The 21,052-nt window shown below is 47.9% G+C and overlaps 1 protein-coding gene across 1 annotated transcript in view; it reads right to left on the bottom strand.

The window, feature by feature from the left end:
* Window positions 1-14,937: 14,937 nt before the first annotated feature.
* NFASC (neurofascin) overlaps window positions 14,938-21,052 on the bottom strand; it is a 248,354-nt gene continuing 242,239 nt past the window's right edge. Inside the window, exons 32-33 of the mRNA XM_044674931.1 lie at window positions 17,227-17,327; window positions 14,938-15,287 (exon numbers count right to left, since the gene is read on the bottom strand). Coding sequence (XP_044530866.1) covers window positions 14,938-15,287; window positions 17,227-17,327 — 451 coding nt within the window. The remainder of the gene's footprint in view (window positions 15,288-17,226; window positions 17,328-21,052) is intronic.

Below are 21,052 nucleotides of genomic sequence, written 5' to 3'. Positions count from 1 at the left end.
TTTCTTTCTTTCTTTCTTTCTCTCTCTCTCTCCTTCCTTCCTTCCCTCCTTGTCTCTGTCTCTCTGCCTCTGTCTCTGTCTCTGTCTCTGTCTCTCTCTTTCTGTCCTCTTCACTGGCTGTGGAGATGGGGTTTTTCTTTCTTTCCTGCTTGGTCTCCCAGGGCCTCCTGGTCCATTGTTAGCCAAGAGACCCCATGGGGCTGACTTCAGATGGAGGGAAGTGTTTGTGTGTTTGGGGGAAGGGGGAAATCTATGAACCAAGAACCTATTTGGCTAATGAAGTCGTAATTACTCCCAGGCTCACTAATAGGATGAAAGTAGTGGGTTCAGTTAAAAGCCCCTGATGGGCCCAGGGAGAGACTGACAGACAGCTTTCCCAGGGATCTGCCTAGAGAATTAGAAATGGAAAGTGTGTGTTTTGGGAGGATGGGGGTGTTTAATGGGCAGCCTCCTCCCGAGGGCCCCTCTACCTCTGGGGATTGAGCTTGTGCCCATTACCGGCCTTTGGGCAGGCCTCGGTTCTTGGGCCCTACCCTTCCTAACCTTCATCTAGCCCACCCACTATTCCCTGTACTGTTGACTCTCAATTATCCACACTAATGGAGGAGAACAGTGCTAGAGAAAGTCCAAAGCAACTGGAAATTCCCTAACCATTTGGTTCCAAAATGAATTTAAATGATTTTTTTTTTGGCGGCAAAAACTGCAATCTTGCAGAATCAAGTTTGTCTTTATATTATGTCCAAATGAATCAGTAATTTCCAAGCAAGCAGTAGTTGGTCAAGAATGGGAAGTGGAGGGCAGCTGGGTGGCTCAGTGGATTGAGAGTCAGGCCCAGAGATGGGAGGTCCTGGGTTCAAATCAAATCAGACACTTCCTAGCTGTGTAACCCTGGGCAAGTCACTTAACCCCCATTGCCTAGCCCTTATCACTCTTCTGCCTTGGACCCAATACATAGTATTGCTTCCAAGATATAAGATAAGGGTTAAAAAAATATAATGGGAAGGGACTCTGGAGCAAAATGAGGGGAAAGGGAAAGGGTGAGGGATTCGACCTTTGCCCTGAAGGATTTTCTGCAGGTGATTAGAGCTATAGAATCACGGCCTGTTCAGTTCCATTCAATTCCATTCATTGGTGCCAAGCACTGGGAATACAAAGACCACAATGACCCTGCCCTCAGGAGGTTTGCAGTCTACTATGTCAGATCCAACATGTACACAGATTAGAATCATGCAGATTCTGCTCAACGAGCAGGTATTAATCACCTACTGTGTGCTAGGCTCAAAGAACCCCAAAGAGTCCTCATCCTTCAAGACATACTACTGAGGAGGCCCAACTTAGATACAGAAAAGTCAATGCAAAATAATGCTAATAATAACTAGTCATTAGGGGAGATCAGGAGAGACCTCCTGTAGGAAGAAAAGCCTGAGTGACGCCTTTCTGTGAGCAAGAGATGCCAAGAGGAAGAAGAGTAGTGAAGAGGGAGGGAATGGATTCCAGGTATTGATTCTAAGATGGAAGGTAAGAGTAGAAAGAAAAGAAAGAAAGGAAGAAAGAAAGAAAGAAAGAAAGAAAGAAAGAAAGAAAGAAAGGAAGAAAGGAAGGAAGAAAGGAAGGAAGAAAGAAAGACAATGAGGACAGCTAAGGATCATGGGAGAATAGAGAAGGGAACAGATGTAACAGATATCACTAAAGTAGAATCAATAAGACTTGGAAACCAGTGGGGAGGGGGAGGTAAGGAAGACTCATCTTCCTGAGTTCAAATCTAGCCTCAGATACTTAAAGCAAATCACTTAAGGCTTTTTTGCCTCATTTTCTCATCCATAAAATGACCCAGAGAAGGAAATGGCAAACCACTCCAGTGTTTCTGCCAAGAAAATCCCAAATGGGATCACAAAGAGTCACATTTTACATGACTAAAATGGCTGGAGGGAAGGGAGAAGGAAGGTTGAGGAAGACTCAGGAGGTATAAACCTGGGTTAATGGCAGGAGGTTCCTTTCTACAGAGATGGGGAAGTTGGGAAAGGAGGGCATATTTACGAGGGAAGAGGCTAGATCCTGAGAATATAGAGTCAGAGGGGACATTAGAGGTCTCTAGTCTAATTGTCTCATTTTACAGATGAGACCGTTGTGACCCATGAAGTCTGTGACTCACTCAAGGCTAGCAAAGAGACCCGGTGCTCTGGCTTGGCCAGTTCTGGTTCCTCTGTAGTAAGATGGTGCATCTGGGAACATGTAGAGTTTGAAGCGGGTAGGACATCCGTGTGAAGATATCCATCAGGCAGCTTGAGATAGAGGACTGGAGAGGAAAGCTAGCTACGGGAGCCAGAGAGGAAATAATGGAACCCAATGGGATGGATGAGATCACCAAAGGAGCAAGTATGGATAGAGAATAGAGCTCAGGACAGAACCTGGGGTGACAGCAACCCGGTCAAGGTGGATGGAAGTCCTCAGGAAGGAGATGGAGAAAGAGAAGTCAGACAGGTGGGAGGACCAAGGAAAAGGACTATTATGGAAGCCAAAGGAGGAGAGTGTCCACAACAAAGGGGTGGTCAACAAGAATGAAAGCTGTCAAAAAGGTCATGGGGCATGAGGCCCAAGAAAAGAATTATCATTTAAGGGAAAGCATTTGAGAGAACAGTTTCAGTAGTAAAATGCAAGAGTTAGAAGCTCATTTTTTAGAGCTGGAAGGGACCTAGTCCCACCATCTCATTTTGTAGATGAGGCCCCCTAGCAAAGGCAAATGACCTGCCCAAGTTCCCACAAATAGTAAGAGAATCAAGATTTGGATTCTGATCTTCTGAATCCAAAACCAATGATATTGCCACTCTCTATCAAAAGCTTCTTGTATTTTTATGCAATTTTATAGAATGATGGTGGTTCCAAGAGAAAGACTTTCCAAGATGGTGGTTTCCAAGAGAAAGAATTTCTTCAGAAATTAAATTACATTGAGGTTAACTCTTAATTTGGAGGAAGGATGACAGATTTCTGTACATCTGAATCTTGAAAACTTGTTGGACTGGCAATGGCCTTTCCTCAGATCCCCATTTCCAAGGGAATACTGCTCTGAAGAATTAGAAAGATACATTTCCAAACCTTTCCAAACATTATCCACAATGGCTGGTGCATATTGTGCCCTCTACACTCAATATGGGATTATTATGAGAATCAAATGATATAGTATGTACAAAATTCTCAGCATACAGTAGGCATATAATAAATGCTTATTCCTGGGAGCAGTCTAGGTGGCTCAGTGGATAGAAAGCTGGGCCTGGAGATGGGAGGTACTGGGTTCAAAGTCTGATCTCAGACTTCCTAGTTTTGTGACCCTGGGCAAGTCACTTAATCCCAATGACCTAGTTCTTATCCTTCTTCTGCCTTGGAACTGATACTGAGTATGATTCTAAGACAGCAGGTAAGGATTTAAAACAAAATACTTATTCCTTCCCCCCTTCAATTTGATTCCCTTTGATCCAATGCATGAAGATTTATACCCTAAATCTCGATATAGACTCAAAATGCTATAGCTGGGAAAAGATCTTGATCAACTATCTATCATTCATCATTGGAGATCACATCCATCATTTTTTTTAAAACTCTTACCAATACTGGGTATTGGTTCTAAGGCAGAAGAGTGGTAAGGGTAGGCAATGGGGGTTAAGTGACTTGCCCAGGGTCACACAGCTGGGAAGTGTCTGAGGCCAGATTTGAACCCAGGACCTCCTATCTCTAAGCCTGGTTCTCTATTCACTGAGCTACCTACCTGCCCCACACATTTATCATTTTAGAAGATAAAAACTAAGGTGAGAGGAGGAAATAACTTGTAAAAAACAGGTTAATTGGGACAACTAAGTGGTTCAGTAGATAGAGAGCCAGGCCTGGAGATGGGAGGTCCTGGGTTCAAAACTGGCCTCAGACATTTTCTAACTGTGTCACCCTGGGCGAGTCATTTAATCTTGTTTGCCTAGCCCTTGCCTTTATGTCTTAGAGCTGCTACAAAGACAGTGTAATAGTTTAAAAAAAAAAGCAATAGTTCGTAGTAGAGCCGAGTAGCACAGGATCATGGGTTACTATTATTATATCCAATCCCCTCATTTTAGAGGTGAGGACTCTGAGGCTCGGAGAAGGTGAATGACTTGCCCAGGATCATATATCTGGGAAGTGATTGAGGCAGGATCTGAAGTTGGGTCTTCCTGACTCCAAGTCCAGCATCCCATCTTCCCCACTTCAAGGCCAGCACTTTATGTCCTTCACCAGAATCCCCCACAACACTTTGCACGCCATTAGCAGGCTCTTTCGCCAATATTTGTTCCCGTTATTCAGTGGGGATGCACAGAACACTCCTCTTGACTTCCTCGGGGGCCCTCTCAGAGCCTCTCTCCCCCGAGCCGACCCCCTCATCTCTGGGAGAGGGCTTGGGGCGCCTTCTTTGGGCTGCCTCCCATGGGGCAGTGCTTGGCTTCGCCCCAGCCCCAGCATGCTCTGCCCTTGTAAGTCCGGGCTGCTGTTGACAGCCAATCTGGGGGATGGCGGGTAGGTAATGGTCCCTGTTGGGTCACAGCTGTGGCTCCAAATGCTTTTGAGACTGTAGTCCAGCAGGAGCTCACATCAAACAAAGAGACTCCATTGCATTAAGTCGGGGGCACGGGGGGATGAGAAAAGCGCCCCCTCCTCACTCCTCTCTCGCTCTAGTAGAGTGCCTCCTGGGGTAGGCAATGGGGCTTGATGAGATGGAGATGGTAATGAATTCTAGCACCCCCGACCCTCTGGGGGCAGCTAAGCAAGAGGGGCCAAAACCCTCGTTTTAAGAAAGATGGGAAGATGGCTCGTCCCCTCCCACTGGGGCTGCTAATCCTGCTCCATCCCAAAGTATTTGCATTTCTAATAGGTTGAAAGCCTTGCCTTTAGAATTCTGGGACAGCAGCTATTCTGAGGGATTCCCTGGGGCCCTAAAAGGAGCCAGCCCTCTGTCTGTCTGACCTCCATAGGACGGCGTTTGCCTTTTCCCACTAGGATATTACCATCATCCCTCTCCTCTTCCTCTTCCCTAGCCAGCCTCTCCCCCATTGGGCGTCATAAGGCACCCAGGCTGACTGCAAGCATGTGTGTTTCCCTCATCCGTTTGGTACAAAGATGATTATCCTATGAGGGTGGGTCCAAGGTATTTGGGGTGACTTCTCCCATCTTACTCTTGGGGAAGCTGGGGACCAGCATCGTCCAGGGATCAGTGTTAGAAGCACGCTCTCTAGCCCGGGAGCCCGTGGTGCTTTCTACCAATATTCACTCTCAGGATGTGACTCGGTGCTGAGGACCTTTGGAGGATGGTTAGACCCAGGTGGGAGGAATAGATCACAGGATAGATCCCATTATTTATTTCTTTGGGGGGGGGGAAGGCTATGCCTCACTAAAGTCGATCTGTTATTTTATCATCTTAGTTTGTTCGATATTTCCAGTTACCCTCAGTTAAATAGAGAGGAAGGAGCCCCTGGCTCTTTCCAGAAACAGGGCAAGACCTTCTTTTTTAACCAGTCACCATGACTGGGGAGAAAGGGATGAGAGATTTAGAACAGATGACGTGGCTGTTCTCTACTCTCCTAGAATGTTAGACCTGGAAAGGACCTTAAAGATCATTCAGTCAGACCTCCTTATTTTACACATGAGGAAGCTTGGATGAAGCTTTTATCAATGATTAGATAAAAGAATGGGAGACACATTTCTCAAATTTGAGGATGACCTGAAGCTGGGAGGGATAGCTCATCCTTCAGGTGACAAAAAAATCAGGATCTTTTAAGATCCCAACAAGCTAGAATATTGGGCTTTGTCTAGTAAGAAGGAATTTCGTTTAATAATTGTTAAAATAATATGATTTAGTGTAATTACAATAACTTAATAAAACTTTAAATGTAAAGTCTTACATTTGGGTAGAAAAACTGATTTCATAATATGAGATTGAGGAGGAATAAGTAGATAGCACTTTATTTGAAAGAGATATGGAACCAGGCCTGGAGTTGGGAAGACCTGGGCTCAAATCTGGCCTGACACTTCCTAGTTGGACAAATCACTTCAACGCAACTGCCTAGCCCAGTGATGGCAAATCTTTTAGAGACCGAGTGCCAAACTATAACTCTCATTCATGCTGCATATGAGCCCCCCAGCTTGCCCTAGACAGGGGAGGGAGGAAGTGCTCCCTTTGGGCTGCTGGGCAGAGGGGCAGTGAGGTGAGAAATGTCCTGAGGAGCAGCCCCTTCTGGCACACGTGCCATAGGTTCACCAACACTTAGAATTAATACTAAGGCAAAAGGGGAGGATTTTAGAAAAAAGAAAAAAAGATCTAGAGACTTTAGGTAGATAGTGAACACAATAGGAGTCAGTATCATGCTACAGCACCCTCCCAAAAGCCTTTGCACTGAGAGAAAAGTTGAAAGCTAATACTGGTGGAAGGCATGATGGTCACCTTCTAGTCTGGAGATCTTGTGTCTAATACTGACTTCCCCTGATTCACTGTGAGACCTACTTTGGTTCAAGGAAAGCATGCTTGCTGTCCAGGATTCGGCTGATGAGAGTTCTCTTGGGCCTAGTTCTGCTCAGATCAAGTCTGGATATTGCATTCCATTCTGAATCCTTTATCTTAGGGAAGTCATTGGTTCAGAGGAGATAACCAAGATGGTCCCACCATATGCCATGTGGAGCTTGGCTAAAGGAAGGAGGGAACGTGCCATAGTTCTAACTCCTTTCTCCTGTGCCTCCTAAACTGCAGCTTAGTCTCTTTCCTTTTGTCCAAGAATGCTAGCCTTTTTGAGGTAAGAGGGATGACCTGAGGCTTAGAGAGAACTTTCCCAACATCCCACAGCAGGGCCAAGGATGGGTCTCCTAATGCCTACTACTGTGGGCTTCCCAGACTTGCAGTGTGAGAGATCCGGATTGCTGCATTATATCTACGTCTCCCAGCAAAGAGATTCCTGCCACAGAGGGGACTCTAATCATGACAACGAATATATACTTGACCCAAAGAAATAGGTGACAGCAATCTTAGTAAAAGCCAAGCAGTAGCCCTAAAAGAAAGAGGCTTACCGGTGCCTTGACTTTTTCTCCCTTTTCTTATGTGCTGGGGGAGGGAGCTCACTGTGCCTCCTTGTAGTAGATGCTTGTCATCTCTGATCCAAGGGTGATGGGGAAGAGGAGGAGGAGGAGGAGGAGGAGGAGGAAGAAGCTTTGGGTGAGAACTGATGAGTTAATTCTGCAAATGTTTGATCTGGTTCTCCGCTCTCCCTTCTGAGTGCTCCTTTGATTGGGTGTGTGTGTGCTTATACATGCATAGGCTTATGGTGTCAGCCTCTATATGTGCATTTTTACTTATGTAGAGATTTCTTTCCCTTGGGAAAAAACATATTATATATACACAGATATCAAATCATGGGAGCAGCTCACACAAGTGAAAGATGTGACCTGACAGCCGAGAGAGACCCTTGGATTCAGCTCCAAAATGGTGGGTGAGGTATATAGAGTTTTCTTTAGAGCTAAAAGGCTGCTAGGCAAAGGTACCTTGTATCTGAGGATTCCAGGTTGGTCTCACCCTCCTTTTAGCTTACTACAGTGGAAAGTACACCAAACTGAGACTTTTTTTTTGGCAATTGAATTTCCCTGTCTCTCCCAGGACATTTACTAGGCAGATCTCACTTTGCTAATAGCAGAGAAGTTTGGAATGTCTCCATTTCTGACCTGAGCCATTTGGATCCACAATAGGCAGGCTGGTTCCCCACCTCAACTCTATATTGAGGCTAGTTTGAGTATCTGATTCACTTTAAATACCAGTACCACAGGGGTAGCTAAGGGCCACAGTGGAAAGAGAGCCAGTCTTGGAGTCAGGAGGACCTGGGTTCAGATCTGTCCTCAGATATTTTCCAGCTGTGTGAGCCTGAGCAAGTCACAACCCCAATTGCCTGGCTCTTACCACTCTTCTGCCTTGGAATGGATATTTAGTATTGATTCTAAGAAGGTAAGGGTTAAAAAAAATCTGGACTCAGATGCTTTCTTACTATGTGAACCTAGGCAAGAAACTTAACCCTGTTTGCCTACTCCTTGCCCCTAGAGTTGTTACTAGGACAGAGAATAAGGATTATTCATATATATGAGAATACTGTAGCTCAGAGCCCCCAAGCTCAAGAGATCCACTATGGCTCAGCCTTCCTGGTAGTAAGGAACACAGCTGTGCATTACCATGCCTAGCTATGGAATTGAGACTTAAGAAGACCTAGTCCTATATTCTGGTTCTGCTCCTAACTTCCTGGATGGCCTTGGGCAAGACAGGAGACTTTATTTTTTAATCCTTACCTTCTTTTTTAGAATCAATATTAGTTCCAAGGCAGAAGTACAAGAAGGGTTAAGCAACTGAAGTTAAGTGACTTGCTCAGGGTCACATAACTAGGAGGTGTCTGAGTTTAGATTTGAACACAGGACCTCTCATCTCCATGACTGACTTTATTCACTGAGCCACCTAGATGCCCCAAGACAGGTGACTTCTTTAGGACTCAGTTTTCTCATCTATCAAATGAGCAGGTTGGACTAAGTCATCCCCTAAGATTTCTTCCAACTCTAATATTTATTTATTTAAATAAACTCTTACCTTCCATCTTAGAATCAATACTGTATATTGATTCCAAGGCAGAAGAGCAGTAAGGGCTAGGCAAAGAGGGTCAAGGGACTTGCCCAAGGTCACACAGCTAGGAAGTGGCTGAGGCCAGATTTGAACCTGGGACCTCCCATCTCTAGGCCTGGTTCTCAGCCCACGGAGCCACCTAACTGCCCCTATTCTATGATTTAAAAGCGAGGGTGCTCTGAACTGCACCTTACACATGGAGTAATTTCCATTAAAACTCTTACATTCCCTCATTAATTGAAAAAAAAAACAAATTCAATATAGGGAGTTGGTTTTGAACAATTTTTATTATACGTTTAGTGTTCTCTATACAAAAAAAATCAGTTGGGTTTTTTTTTTTTACAGTGATTCCAAAAAAAATCTGAATAATTTGGCCTTTTCATTGCTCATGCAGTCAGTTTATAAGTCCATGAATTAAACGGTTCTCCATGGCCCAGAAATCTTCCCTGCTGTAGGTCACTTGTGACAGCCTCTGATACTCATCTATTGCTGACAAAGTTGGTTAATGTAAAATAATTCACAAAAAGGGGAAAAAATGTGTGTATGTGAGAAGCGTTAAAATGAGGTCTGCCATGGAAGGTTAAATATTTAATGAATGAAAAAAAAGACCAGACAGATGGGAGAGAGTGGGAGACTACTGGGAAAAACTTCTCTCCCAGCAAAGAACCAATGAGAACTTGTGGTACAAAGGTGCGGAGAGGCTCCAGGGTAGGGGCAGGGACCAGAGGGGACGCTGTGGGCAGGAGTGAGCAGCGAGGACTGCAGGGACCAGCGCAGACTAGAACAGGCCCTGTGCTCAGTGACTGGTACTCCAAACATGAGGCGCTCATGGAGAAGTTGGCAAAGAGCTGGGTAGCTGGGCAGAGGGACAACACTGACTGAGGAAATCTTCTGGGAGCAGAAAAAGACATGGGGACGGGTTCATCCATTTTTGTTTGTGTGTGTCTGTTTATTTGTGAAAAGAAAGGGGTTGGTAAGTACACAAAACTCTGAATTTCTTCCCCCAGATTTTTGTGTTTATTGCTTAACTGAAGTCTTTTTGTCTTGTGCTGACCGGCTGGAGTGGCCCCAATGCAGAACAGCCCGCTGCCCCTCAGCTCCCTGCTGGCACAAGCAAAGAATGGCTGGAGGCCCATGTGTGGAGTGTAATGTCTAATGAGGCCATGGAACAGAACGAAAGGTGCCATCCCGCTCGGTGGCACCTTAGCCTGAACCCCAATGTTGTGGATGAAGCCCATGGTGTGCCCTCCGCAGCTAAAGGACCCGTTCCTCCTTTCCTCTTTAGGCCATTCTACATTTTCATTCTCTTCTGTTGTCCTGGGTGGGTTCCCAAATGTAAGATTGGATGGGCTCAGCCGGGAGTCAGGAAAGAATAAAATTGGATCCCCAGAACCAGAAGCCTCCTATCTGCAGTCCATCCTCAGGAAGGGAAAGTCCATTTAGGTAGGAAATATCTGGCCAATAAAGGGCTTCTTCAAATGAGGCGAAGCTGGCACTCCATCTCTGCCCACCTTTGAGAGAGTAGCCACATAATACTGATGCGATGGGAGCAGGGCATGGGTCCTAGGCTATGGCTGGGCACCTGGGACCTCGCCACTGCCTGAATCTATCTCAGGAAACACTGCTCTTAAATAGGAGAGAGCACATTAGTCTGTGGGCCCTTCACCAAATGGTTTATATGGAGGAAACTGAGAACTGCTGTAGTCTGGGTAAAAATTGGTCATTCTGCGGGCCTTGGCTTGAACCCAGAGCCTGCCTGGAATTGAGTCCTTGTCTATCCCTCCTCCTGACGTTTCAAAGTCTTTGCCTCATCCATCCCTCATGCTGCCTCTCTATCCCGTAGACCTGGAAAGTCTTGCCACGATGCCCTGCTTCTCTCGAAGGCACACTTCCCCTAAACAAGGTTACGCAGAAGGTAGGGCCTGGGTCTTACGTCAACTCTTGCTGCTCCTCCAGCACCCGGGTGTTTAAAAAAAAAAAAGGTTTGTGTGAGGGTTTGGTGGAAAAAAAGCTCTGGAATTAGAGTCAGGATAATAGGGCCCCTGAAATCCTGGGTTAGACATATAAAAGCTCTGGGATTAGCCGCTGTGAGAATTCAGGCAAGTCATTACTCTGGGTCTCAATTTGCTTATCTGTAAAATGGGAGTATCAGATGAGATGATCTCTAAACTCCCTTCTGGTGTTAAGTCTTATGAACTGATGACTTTATTTGGTTTTCTATATATCTGTATATTTCTGGAAGAAGGGAGAATGTGGGAAGAAAAGGGCCATATCATAGCAGTACTGGCTAAAGTGTTGGCTGGGGCTGAGGATCACAGGAAGCCTGGAGGCCAATTCGATATCCAGGCCTCAGGCAAACATGTACCTTATGTCCCCCAAAGATTTGAGTATTGGCGAAGGATTCTGATCCACTAGGGTCAATTCATGCAGTATGGATGGATCAACTCTCCTCGGATCCTACGGCTTTTCTGGCCCCTACTCTTCCCATGTGGACTGTGGATGACTGATGCCCTTGGCAGCCAGAATACGAGGGACAGCCTCATCTCAATAGACTGGACACTTAGCTGGCATTGGCAGAGCCCTGCAATGAGTTAAGCCTGTTTTAAGCCTGGTTCTCCTTTTGGCTTGACCTCAACGAAAACACAAGACTCAAGAAATCAGATGCCTCCGTCTCTTCTTCCCTCCTCACACATCCTCTAGTTAAAAAAAAATAAAGAAAAAAAAGAATGCCAAGCTTTCCATGGGGAGGCTGGGAGACAGAGAGAAGGAATATCCATACCCCTTGTCACTATGGTACCCACACAGTCATTGCCTCTGAAATCCTGTGGGGAAAGGGGTGAGGCACAAAGAGATTTATCCACTTGATCAAAGTGGCTGGACGTTTCCTCTAGGAGAGGAACCCAGGAGTTCCACCAACAGCCACTCTTCTGGTCACCTTCAAGCTTGTTTTAACAAGGAGCCCAGCTTGTCCTCTCTGAGCTCTTCCCTGGGGCTTGCAGCCAAAGAGCTATTTAGCTTTCCCAAGATGGACTGTGGTCGACAATTCAATACCCACTTAGTTCAAAGACAGCGGAAGTGACATCCCTTGTGGTCTGAAGGTGAGGATAAACAGCCTGCTGACAGGATAGCCTTTTGATGTGGCCAATTTGGGAAGGGAGGGAATAAGACCCTTTGGGGAGCTGATGTTGGTACTGCTAAAGCCCTGGCAGGATGAGCCGCCGTCCCAGCCCTCGCCCCGTCGCCATCCCAGCCGGACTGGTGGGCTCAAGCACCTGCTGTGTGTTTCTTTGAAACTCCCGGCACCAGCTGTAGTTGGGTCTTCTGGTGGTGGCTCGAAGGGCCCATCTCAGCAGTGAACCGGGGCCAATACTATTTGCTGCTGAACTGGGGTTGGTGTCAGCATGGGGTTGTACCTGACCTGGCGATCCCTGATGCTCTGCTTCCCAGAGGCAGCTGCCCACACTGCGGGGGACCTGCCCGGCCTCCGGTGAGCCCGTGTACTTTGTGGATTTGATAAAGCACAGGAAGCATGGGCCAGTCAGCTGGGGATGGAGAGAACACTTGCTTCCCCAGCAGCAGGCTGAATCCCCAACCCTGGCCAGGCATCTTACAAATGATTTGAGTGGGGCAGCACCTTTGTTGCCTCTGCAGTCAGGAAAATCAAGGTCGTTGGAATACTAGAACAGGGGACCAAAGGAGGCTTAGGTCTTTCCTTCCCTCGAGGTCCTTGCTGGAAAGGTTCATAAATAGTCTAAATGGGGACACGTCCCTTTAGAGGAAGACAACCTTCCCTTTGGAGCTCTCCATGTCTGCTGCCTGCAAAGGAGGCCCTGAACTTGCTTTCCTCACCCCCTTTTTTTTTTTTTTCGATGGCTGTTTCAGTAGTGTCTGATGCTTCATTAATCTCATTTGGGGTTTTCTTGGCAAAGATATTGGAGAGATTTGCCATTTCCTTCTCCAGCTTATTTTATAGATGAGGAAACTGAGGCAAACAGGGTTCAGTGACTTGCCCAGAGTCACACAGCTAGCGTCTGAGGCCACATTTGAACTCAGGTCTTCCTGACTCCAGGCCCAGCAGAGCACCATCTAGCTCCCCTATCCTTTGACCCTGCCTCATTTCAACACTTCCTACAAAATAGATCCGTCCAGTCCAGTCCAAGGGGCATCTCATCCCTCTCCAGCCTGAATAATGCACCCGGCTTAGCTCTCTGGGCTGTTTCCCTGCCTCCCCTGTTGCACAGGGCAGTTCAAGCTTCATTTGAATGACTTTCACATAATGCAAAGTAGTTTTGCTCTTAATACGTTTGGGCCTTGGAGATGTGGCCGAGTGCCATCAGAGAATGTCGCTGAGAAACAGTGGATCTGGAGGGCCGAGCCTCGGCACCATCGAGGTCCTTGGAGCGGCCAGTGAGCGATTCAAGCTACACTAGAGCACAGGATCCGTGATGGGCGAAGTAGCGACGTCCCTCGGAGACAGACTGCGGCTCTGGGGCAGGCCTGCGCTCGCCATCTCTCGCACACAGGCCAGGTAACTTTGGTTGTTTAAAAATGCGCTCGGCGGGGACCATGAAGGCAGCACACCATCACTCAGTACTGCTGGTGGGAAAACGGCTCACCAGAGGTCCGGGGTTGGCGCTGAGTGGTCGTTTCTTCTTCTGCTGTGAAGCATTGCATAGGTGGCCGGTTCTCCACGAGTCTGACGCCTCGGGGGCACTGGGGTTTGCAGCCAGAACTCCAAGGACAGCTGGGAGCTGGGTAAGGCAGAGGAAGAACGTCGCGGCGAGGGCAGGGGTGCGGAGTGGTTAGTGTTGTTAATAGGTGCCCCAACACAAGGATAATACGAGTTCGGTCTCGGCGGGGACAGACTTGTGGCTGAGGCCTCTCGGAAACCCACCAGGGACCACCGTCCACGTGACATGGTAAAGGATGCACCTTGGGCTGAAATCCTCCGGACCTGGGAGCATGGAGATGATAGCGGGTGCATTTGAGAGGAAAGACCAAGAGTTATCTCACACTCCTCATGCTGGCAGAGCCTCCATGTGTTGTTCTGCTTGGGACAAGGCCATTGTCTTTCAGGGGCGCCATGTTGGAATCCTTCTCATCTACTGTCAGGTCAAGGGTTGACTTGGAAATCTTGGTCTTTGTTCTTCTTCCACTCTTTTGACCAATATGGAATTTTAAGAGGGGGAAGAGAAGGAAAGGCCAAGTCCAGAACCTGCTTCCTTTTGTCCCTTCTCTAGGCCCAAACACTCCTACCTTCCTCAGGTGTCCAGAGCTAGGGTTACCTCTATCTAGAGAGGCCTGGTCACAGGAGTCAGAGACCTTTTCATTCAAGCACCACTGTCTGGCTCCTGCGGGCTAAGACCTCTTCATCAGGATAAGAGGAACTCGGTACATTTGGAGGAGGCTGGGGGATCCCCACATCCTAAGGGAGCGGTACTAAGATGTGTGCCCAGCTCCCAACATGAGAGAGGAGGCAGGAGACTCTTGCTCGCCCTCTCTCTGTCAAAAAAATACTGTTGCTTTGCAGAAAGAAGCCAGGCCCAGGGCGGTGAGGGCCAAGGCCAAAGAGGAGAGGACAGTGGGGCAAAGGGGCGGCACACGCATGGTCGGAAAGGCATCCTTTGGAAATGACGGGGCCCAGAAGTGCCTGTGAATACTAGAGAGTCTGTCCTGTTGCTGATTGATCCTTTTGCCAGTCTCTTGCTGCTCTCTGGGGAGGGGCCATCCCTCCATTCTCTTCCTGGGATTTATCTCCAAAAGAAAAACCAAAGTGGGAACATTTTTGAAGAGAACTAAGTTGGTGGGGGAGAGGAGGGACAGGGCACAGACAATGTGAGAGTGAGGGAGAAAGGGGTACCCTAACTTCTTAGGAGGATGCTAAGGGGTGAAGGGCTGCCAAATAGCCTGTGTGTGTGGTGGGGATGAGGTGGAGGGGACAGGGATGGTCTGGTTCTGAAAGCTCAGGCCGGTGATTGGACTGAGCCTCAGGACCTGTTCCCTTCTGGCTCAGCTCAGGACTGGTCTCCAGCTCTGTGATCACCCTGTTGGCACCTGGGGGGCAGGGGGATGGAGGGGAGAGGAAGGGGAAGTGGCGTTGCTGTTGGCTGGGCTGTCACAGGTCCGTGCGGCTCGGCTGATCCCTGACACTGGCGTCTCTGGTTGCCATTCCTGCCCTCGCCCCTCGGGGTGGTGGTGGTTTAGTAGTCGGTCTGCAGTGGGTTTTTTCCTCCCCGCCTTCCCTCCCCCCATTGACTGGTGTGGCTGTGTCTGTGTGGGCCAAGCTATGCCAAGGAATAGATGGCATTGACGGGCGACGTGGCCTCTGAGCTCTCGTTCCCTTCTGTCTCTTCCTTGTCCTTTTTGACTGTGTATTGGCCAATGAAAGATCCATCCTCATTGAACTGTCCTTCTCCCCCCTCGCCGTAGTCCACCAGGCTGTCATCGCTCTCCTGCTGCTTGATGGTGCCGTCCAGGGACGTCTGGCTTCCTTGTAGGGGCTTGTTGTCCTCATCGCTGGGAGGGCCGGGAGGGGGCAGAAGGAGACAGAGCATTAGAGGTGGGACCCAAGCTGAGAAGGCCCTAGGAGAGTCTGCTAGTAAGTGTTTCCTGGTGCGGGCAAGGGAGGGGGGGCCTACGAAGAAGAGCAAAAACAGCCCCTGCCCTCAAGGGGGGATGCCACATGCTGGTAAATAGGGACATACACGATATATAGTGTTAGAGGACCAACCTCCAGTTGAACCCACAAGATGGCTGGCAGGGGAGAGAGTCCTCAGGGAGTAGATATCGAGAAATTATAATGTATGAAATAAGATCTCCCCATGTCTGGAAAGAGGAATTGCTTTTTCAAGTCTTATTTTTTAAATTAAATTAAGATCCCCCCCCCATTACATGTAGAAAGTTTCAAACATTTTATTTACTTATTAGAATTAGTATTGTGTATTGGTTCCAAGGCAGAAGAGAGGTAAAGGCCAGGCAATAGGAGTTAAGTGACTTGCCTAAGGTCACACAGCTAAGAAGTGTCTGAGGCCAGATCTGAACCCAGGTCCTCCCATTTCTAGGCTTGGTTCCCAAATTTCCAACATTTTGATTCTAGCGTTCTTCCTTCCTCACCTCCCCTGCACTCTCTCTGAGATGGTAAGCAATCTGAGATAGATTTTACATGTGTAATCACGTAAAACATTTTTCCATATTAATCCTTTTGTGGAAGGAAACTTGAACCAAAAAAAATTGAGAAAGTGAAAAAAGTTTGCTTTGGCCTAGATTTAGACTCTGTGAGTGAGGAATCGTTTTTTCTTCAGAAGGGGTAAGGTAGGGGCTGCAGCAGGAAAGAATCGAGCCACAAAAAGAAGCAGGTGCCCAGGGCCCGGAAGAATAAAATCTCCCCCACTTCTTCCCTTCCGCCACTCCTTTGCCATCTTTATGAAGCTCTGCTAGGTGGCTGAGAGACCGAGGCCAACACGACCCAGTTAGACAACTGACTGATGCTATTAATATTAATAAAGTTCATGAATGTGAAAGATTTGGCAAAGCAAAGCAGTGTGACATTAGGGAAGCTGGCTTCCAGGGCCACATCACACTTTGGGGAGGAAGAGGGGGACTTCCCTCTCCATAAAACGTTCAGATTCTTTCTCCTTCTGCCTATGAATTACTCCCCTGAATGGGCATGTGGCTATTTCTGACCTCAATTCTATTCCCCTAAGTCAAAAGCAACAAGGAGACAGGGAAGCGATGCCTTAGGGGGATGGAAGGGGGCCGGGAGGACGGGTCTAGTTCTTGTCTCTGATCTGGAAAGAACAGACTCCTGTCCTGCCCACCCCAGCTACCAGAAGCTTGAAAGGAACAGAGTGGTTGGCCCTCCAGCTACCTGTCTTTCTCCCTCTCCAAAGACTTCCTGATCTATATGCACAAACGAGGAGAGGGGGTAGAGATCAAAGGAGAACCACCAGAGAGAAGTGGTGTTTCAACTTGCCCACAGAAGAGAGATCAAGGGTGCGCAGCTCTTTCCTCCCCACGTCCCTCCCTCTTTCCCTGCTTCACTGAAGAATCAGTTTGGTTCTGGGGCCCCAAATGGAGTCTGGATTTGCTCCAGAATCACAGACGTGGTCAACACAGTGAGGGCAGGGAGGAGTTCTGTCCCCAGCGAGGCCTCAGTTGGCTCGGCTGTGGAATGAGAAGGGGGACTGGAGGGCTTCCGGGTCCTGTTTGGTGATCCTATGGTCAGGCAGGGGCTGGCCAAAGAGCAGGCTGCGCACAATGCTTGGTCCTGTGGGTTACGGTGCCCTCTGCATAGGGGTTTGAGAGATACCACAGTGGGGATAGGGGAAGGTTGGAAGAAAAAACAAAGCCAGGCAGCAGGCCAGAAAAAAGACACCCTGCACTGTTCAATGGAAAACAGAAAAAACAAAATCCTTTGTACCACCCTTGGGGTCTACCTCTGGGGAAGCTGGGCCGCCCCAAGGGTGGCTGAGGAACAGCTGGGACAGACGGGAAAGGAATGGGAAAGAGCTTCCTCCCTGCCTTCGCTTTTCAGGGAGCAGGATGGACCGGGGCGCAGAATGCCACGCAGTGACCGCCTACACGGGGACCGGCTCCTGCCATGCGGTGCTCCGATCGTCGATTGGAGGCCCTGATGGCGGCTTTGGGGCTACCTGGGGAGTCTGGGCAGATGAAGCTCCACATAAAAGGAGGAGAGAAGAGAAGGTGGGGGGGCCCCTGAGAAAGGGGATGCCCACCCCCACCCTATGTAGGACTGGGACGTTTCTTTCCCCTTCTACTCTCTGGCTATTACGTGTTCTCTGTTTGTTAGGGTTAAAGGGGCCACTCTCTACATCTAAGGCCTGCTTCTGCAGCTTGGGGGCTGGACTAGCTGAGTTGTAGGGTAAAAAGCTCTATTTATGGCTTCACAGGCTTGTGGCTAGAAGGGTCCTCCAAGATCAGCCAGCCTAGTCCGCTCATCTTTTTTTTTTAATGGTTCATCACCTTAAAATTATCCATTGCCTTGAGATCCTGGAGGGTGTGTGTGTGTGTGTGTGTGTGTGTGTGTGTGTGTGTGTGTGTGTGTGTGTGTGTGTGTGTGTGTGTAACTCTTACCTTCTGTCCTAGTAATGACTAAGTCAGAAGAGCAATAAGGGCTAGGCAAATGGGGTTAAGTGACCTGCCCAGGGTCACCCAGCTAGGAAGTGTCCAAGGCCAGATCTGAACCCAGGATCCCCCTCCCCCCCCCCCCCCAATCCAGGCCTGGCCACTGTGCTACCTCGCTCTCCTTGCATCTTGCAGATAGGGAAATAAAGAGAGGTGAATCATAAAGTCCCATGGGTAGCAGAGCCAGGATTTGAATCTGGACCCTCTGACTACCAAACCAGTACTCTGTTTTGCCGCCCCAATTCCCAGAGTGGCTGCCCATGCAGCCCTGGCCAAATAGGAAAACCATTCAGGACTATTTCAGTGCTAAATGAGGGACTCTCATACACTGAAAGGCAGGGGCAGGGGCAGCCAGCTCACCCCATGGAGAGAGTACAAGGTTTGGAATAGGGAGGACCTGGGTTCAAATCTGACCTCAGACACTTCCTAGCAGGGTGACCCTGGGCAAGTCATTGAACCCCAGTTGCCCTTGCTGTTCTTCTGTCTTAGGACTGATACTAAGAGAGAAAGTCAGGGCTTGGGGGAAAAAAGAAAGAGGGCAGTAAGGTAATTGCCCATTTACTCCCGACTTCGGAAGGTGTGAATAAGGGTTTGTTTGGTTTGGTTCAAGTCAGACGAATGATGATAACAGTTCTGAGAGAGGAGGACTGCACGCTTGCTATGGGGAGCCTGGGGGCAGCTGAGTGTAGCTATGGAGGGAGTGCTGGACCTAGAGTAGGGAAGACGCATCGTCCTGAGTTCAAATCTGGCTTCAGAAACGTACTAGCTGTATGACCTGGGCAAGTCACGTAAGCATTTGCCTCAGCTTCCTCATCCGAAAAATGAGCTGAGAAGGACATGGCTAACCACTCCAGGAGCTTTGCCAAGAACACCCCAAATGGGGGTCAAGAAGAGTCACTGAATGACTGAACAACACTATCCGAAGCACAGTGCTTGGGAGGGCAGATAAGGGCAGGGCTTGGAGCTCTGCACCCCCCAGGCTAGATTCTCCCCCTGAGCCTCCTTCCTCTGGGCCCTCCGCCCAGTCGCTGCTTCCGAGACCTGGACTAAAGGCTCTCTGAGGCTGCCTCCAGCTTTAAGTCCTATGACTGAATGCCAGGGTGCTCCTGTATGCGTCCTGGAGCCCGTTGGCATCCTCTGTAAGTACCATGGAGGGCGGAATCCCTCTCATTTCTATAGCGCTCTAAGGCGAATGCCTTCATCGCAGCAAGCCCGTGACAGTGGTAATGCAGTATATCTTTTCTTTTTAAACCCCTACCTTCCGTCTTAGAATCAGTACTGTGTATTGGTTCCAAGGCAGAAGAGTGTAAGGGCTGGACAATGGAGGTCAAGTGACTTGCCCAGGGTCACACAGCTATAAAGTGTCTGAGGGCAGATTTGAACCCAGGAAATCCCATCTCTAGGCCTGGCTCTCCATCCTCTGAGCCACTCCACTATGTCCTAATGCAGTATATTAATTTAGTTTTGCCAGATGAAGGAACAGAAATCTGGAGAAGTTAGATGACTAAGACTCAGTTTCCTGGTCTGCGACATGGGGAATATAATAGCATCTATCTCATTGGGTTGTTGTGAGGATCAAACGAAATAATCTGTGTAAAGAAGGATGCAAACCTTGTGGTGTTATATAAATGCTAGTTATTATTACCATATTCCCTCCCTCCTTTTCTATTGCTTATCTGATGGGGGCACATTAATTGCCAGTAATCTGTATTCTAGTCAGACATGTTTATGTCTTGTCAGTAGGGCTGGCTGTGGGTGAAGCAACATCCCAAGTCAGGGTGGTTTAATCACAGATTTTTTCAAGCTGGAAGAAACTTTAGGGATAATTTAGTCTAATCTTATCACAGCTGAGTGAGCTGTAAAACGGTCTAGACAGAGGAAATGATTTGCCTAAGGTCATGCAGCATGCTAGAATCACAACAGGACGAGAGCCTAGATTTCCAGGGCTCTTGCTACCATGACATTATATTTTTGGCCAGCAGCTGTGACTTTTCCTGAATCCCACCCTACGAGGACCATCTGTCTCAGACTTGCTTCCAGGACCTGGCCACCGTATACCCCTGATGATCTCAAAGATTCCATCTGGTATCGACTCCCATAGTTCTAGAATTTCAAACCACCATTCATCAATGGGTCTATCTTGGAGGGTCAAACCACTGATGGTTAGCTCTGTCTAAATTGTTCTGTATTGCATACATGCGTGAGAAGGGGCTTCAGGGCTTCATGCTTTTGGATGAAGATGAGAATAATGCTCACTCCTGTTCTATAGAAAGCCGTCCCGCTCCCTGCAACATGGTGCTCAGCTCAGACAGGCTCCAAGAAGGAGCTGCAGAGGCTGTGCCCATCATGAGAGACAAACGCTTGAATTGAAGTCAGGAAGGAGAAGAGATGCCCCCAGCCTTTAAGGCTGTTCTTTTTAAAGGCCACTGGCCCCCAAATGGGGGGCTCTTAATCTTTCTAGACCTCAATCCAAAAGGCACCTTAATGACAGAGAGAAAAGGGACCATTTCTATCACTGCTGGAGCTCTTGATGATCACTTCATCCAAATCAATCAACATTTATCACCTGCTATGGACCTGGCACTGTGCTGGGCTCTGGGAATATAAAGACAAAAATGAAAAACAGTCTCTGCTCTGAAGGAGCCTACATTATTTTTATTTATTATTATTATTAATGTCTAGGTTGTACTGTAACTTCTCTTGTGGGAGGGCTGGGTTTGGTATTGGAATAGGAAGGGAAGAGAGTTTATTATAATGATAAAATCAACATTCAATGTAGGCAATGCCTGCAAACTCCTTTACTTATGGCCACCAACAAGGCCACCCACAGGAGGGAACTTGTATCAAAAAAGAGGACCAGGGGATTTAGAGCTAGATGGAACTTGAGAGATCACTGAGTGCTGAATTTCATTTGATAGATCAATCAGTCAAACAGAGTACCTACTATGTGCCAGGCATTGATGCCATGAATGCAAAGGATGAAATAATCCCTGTTTTTAAGGACCAATGAGGAACCTGAGGTCCAGAGATGTTCAGTAGTTTTGTCCAAGGTCACAGAGGCAGTAAGTATTAGGCCTGGGATTCAAATCTAGCCATACTGTCTCCTAGTAGGACTCATAAGTCTTCCTTTCTTTTTCTTCCTCTCTTTCTCCCTTTTTCTCTTTCTCCCTTTTTCTCTTTCTCTCTTTCTCCCTTTTTCTCTTTCTCTCTTTGTCTCTTTCTCTCTCTCTCTCTTTCTTTCTTTCTTTCTTCCTT

This window comes from Gracilinanus agilis, chromosome 4 (assembly GCF_016433145.1).
Source record: "Gracilinanus agilis isolate LMUSP501 chromosome 4, AgileGrace, whole genome shotgun sequence".
NCBI classification, from domain to species: domain Eukaryota; kingdom Metazoa; phylum Chordata; class Mammalia; order Didelphimorphia; family Didelphidae; genus Gracilinanus; species Gracilinanus agilis.
Note: the sequence above shows the minus strand (reverse complement) of the source record. Positions and strands in the feature narration are given on the sequence as shown.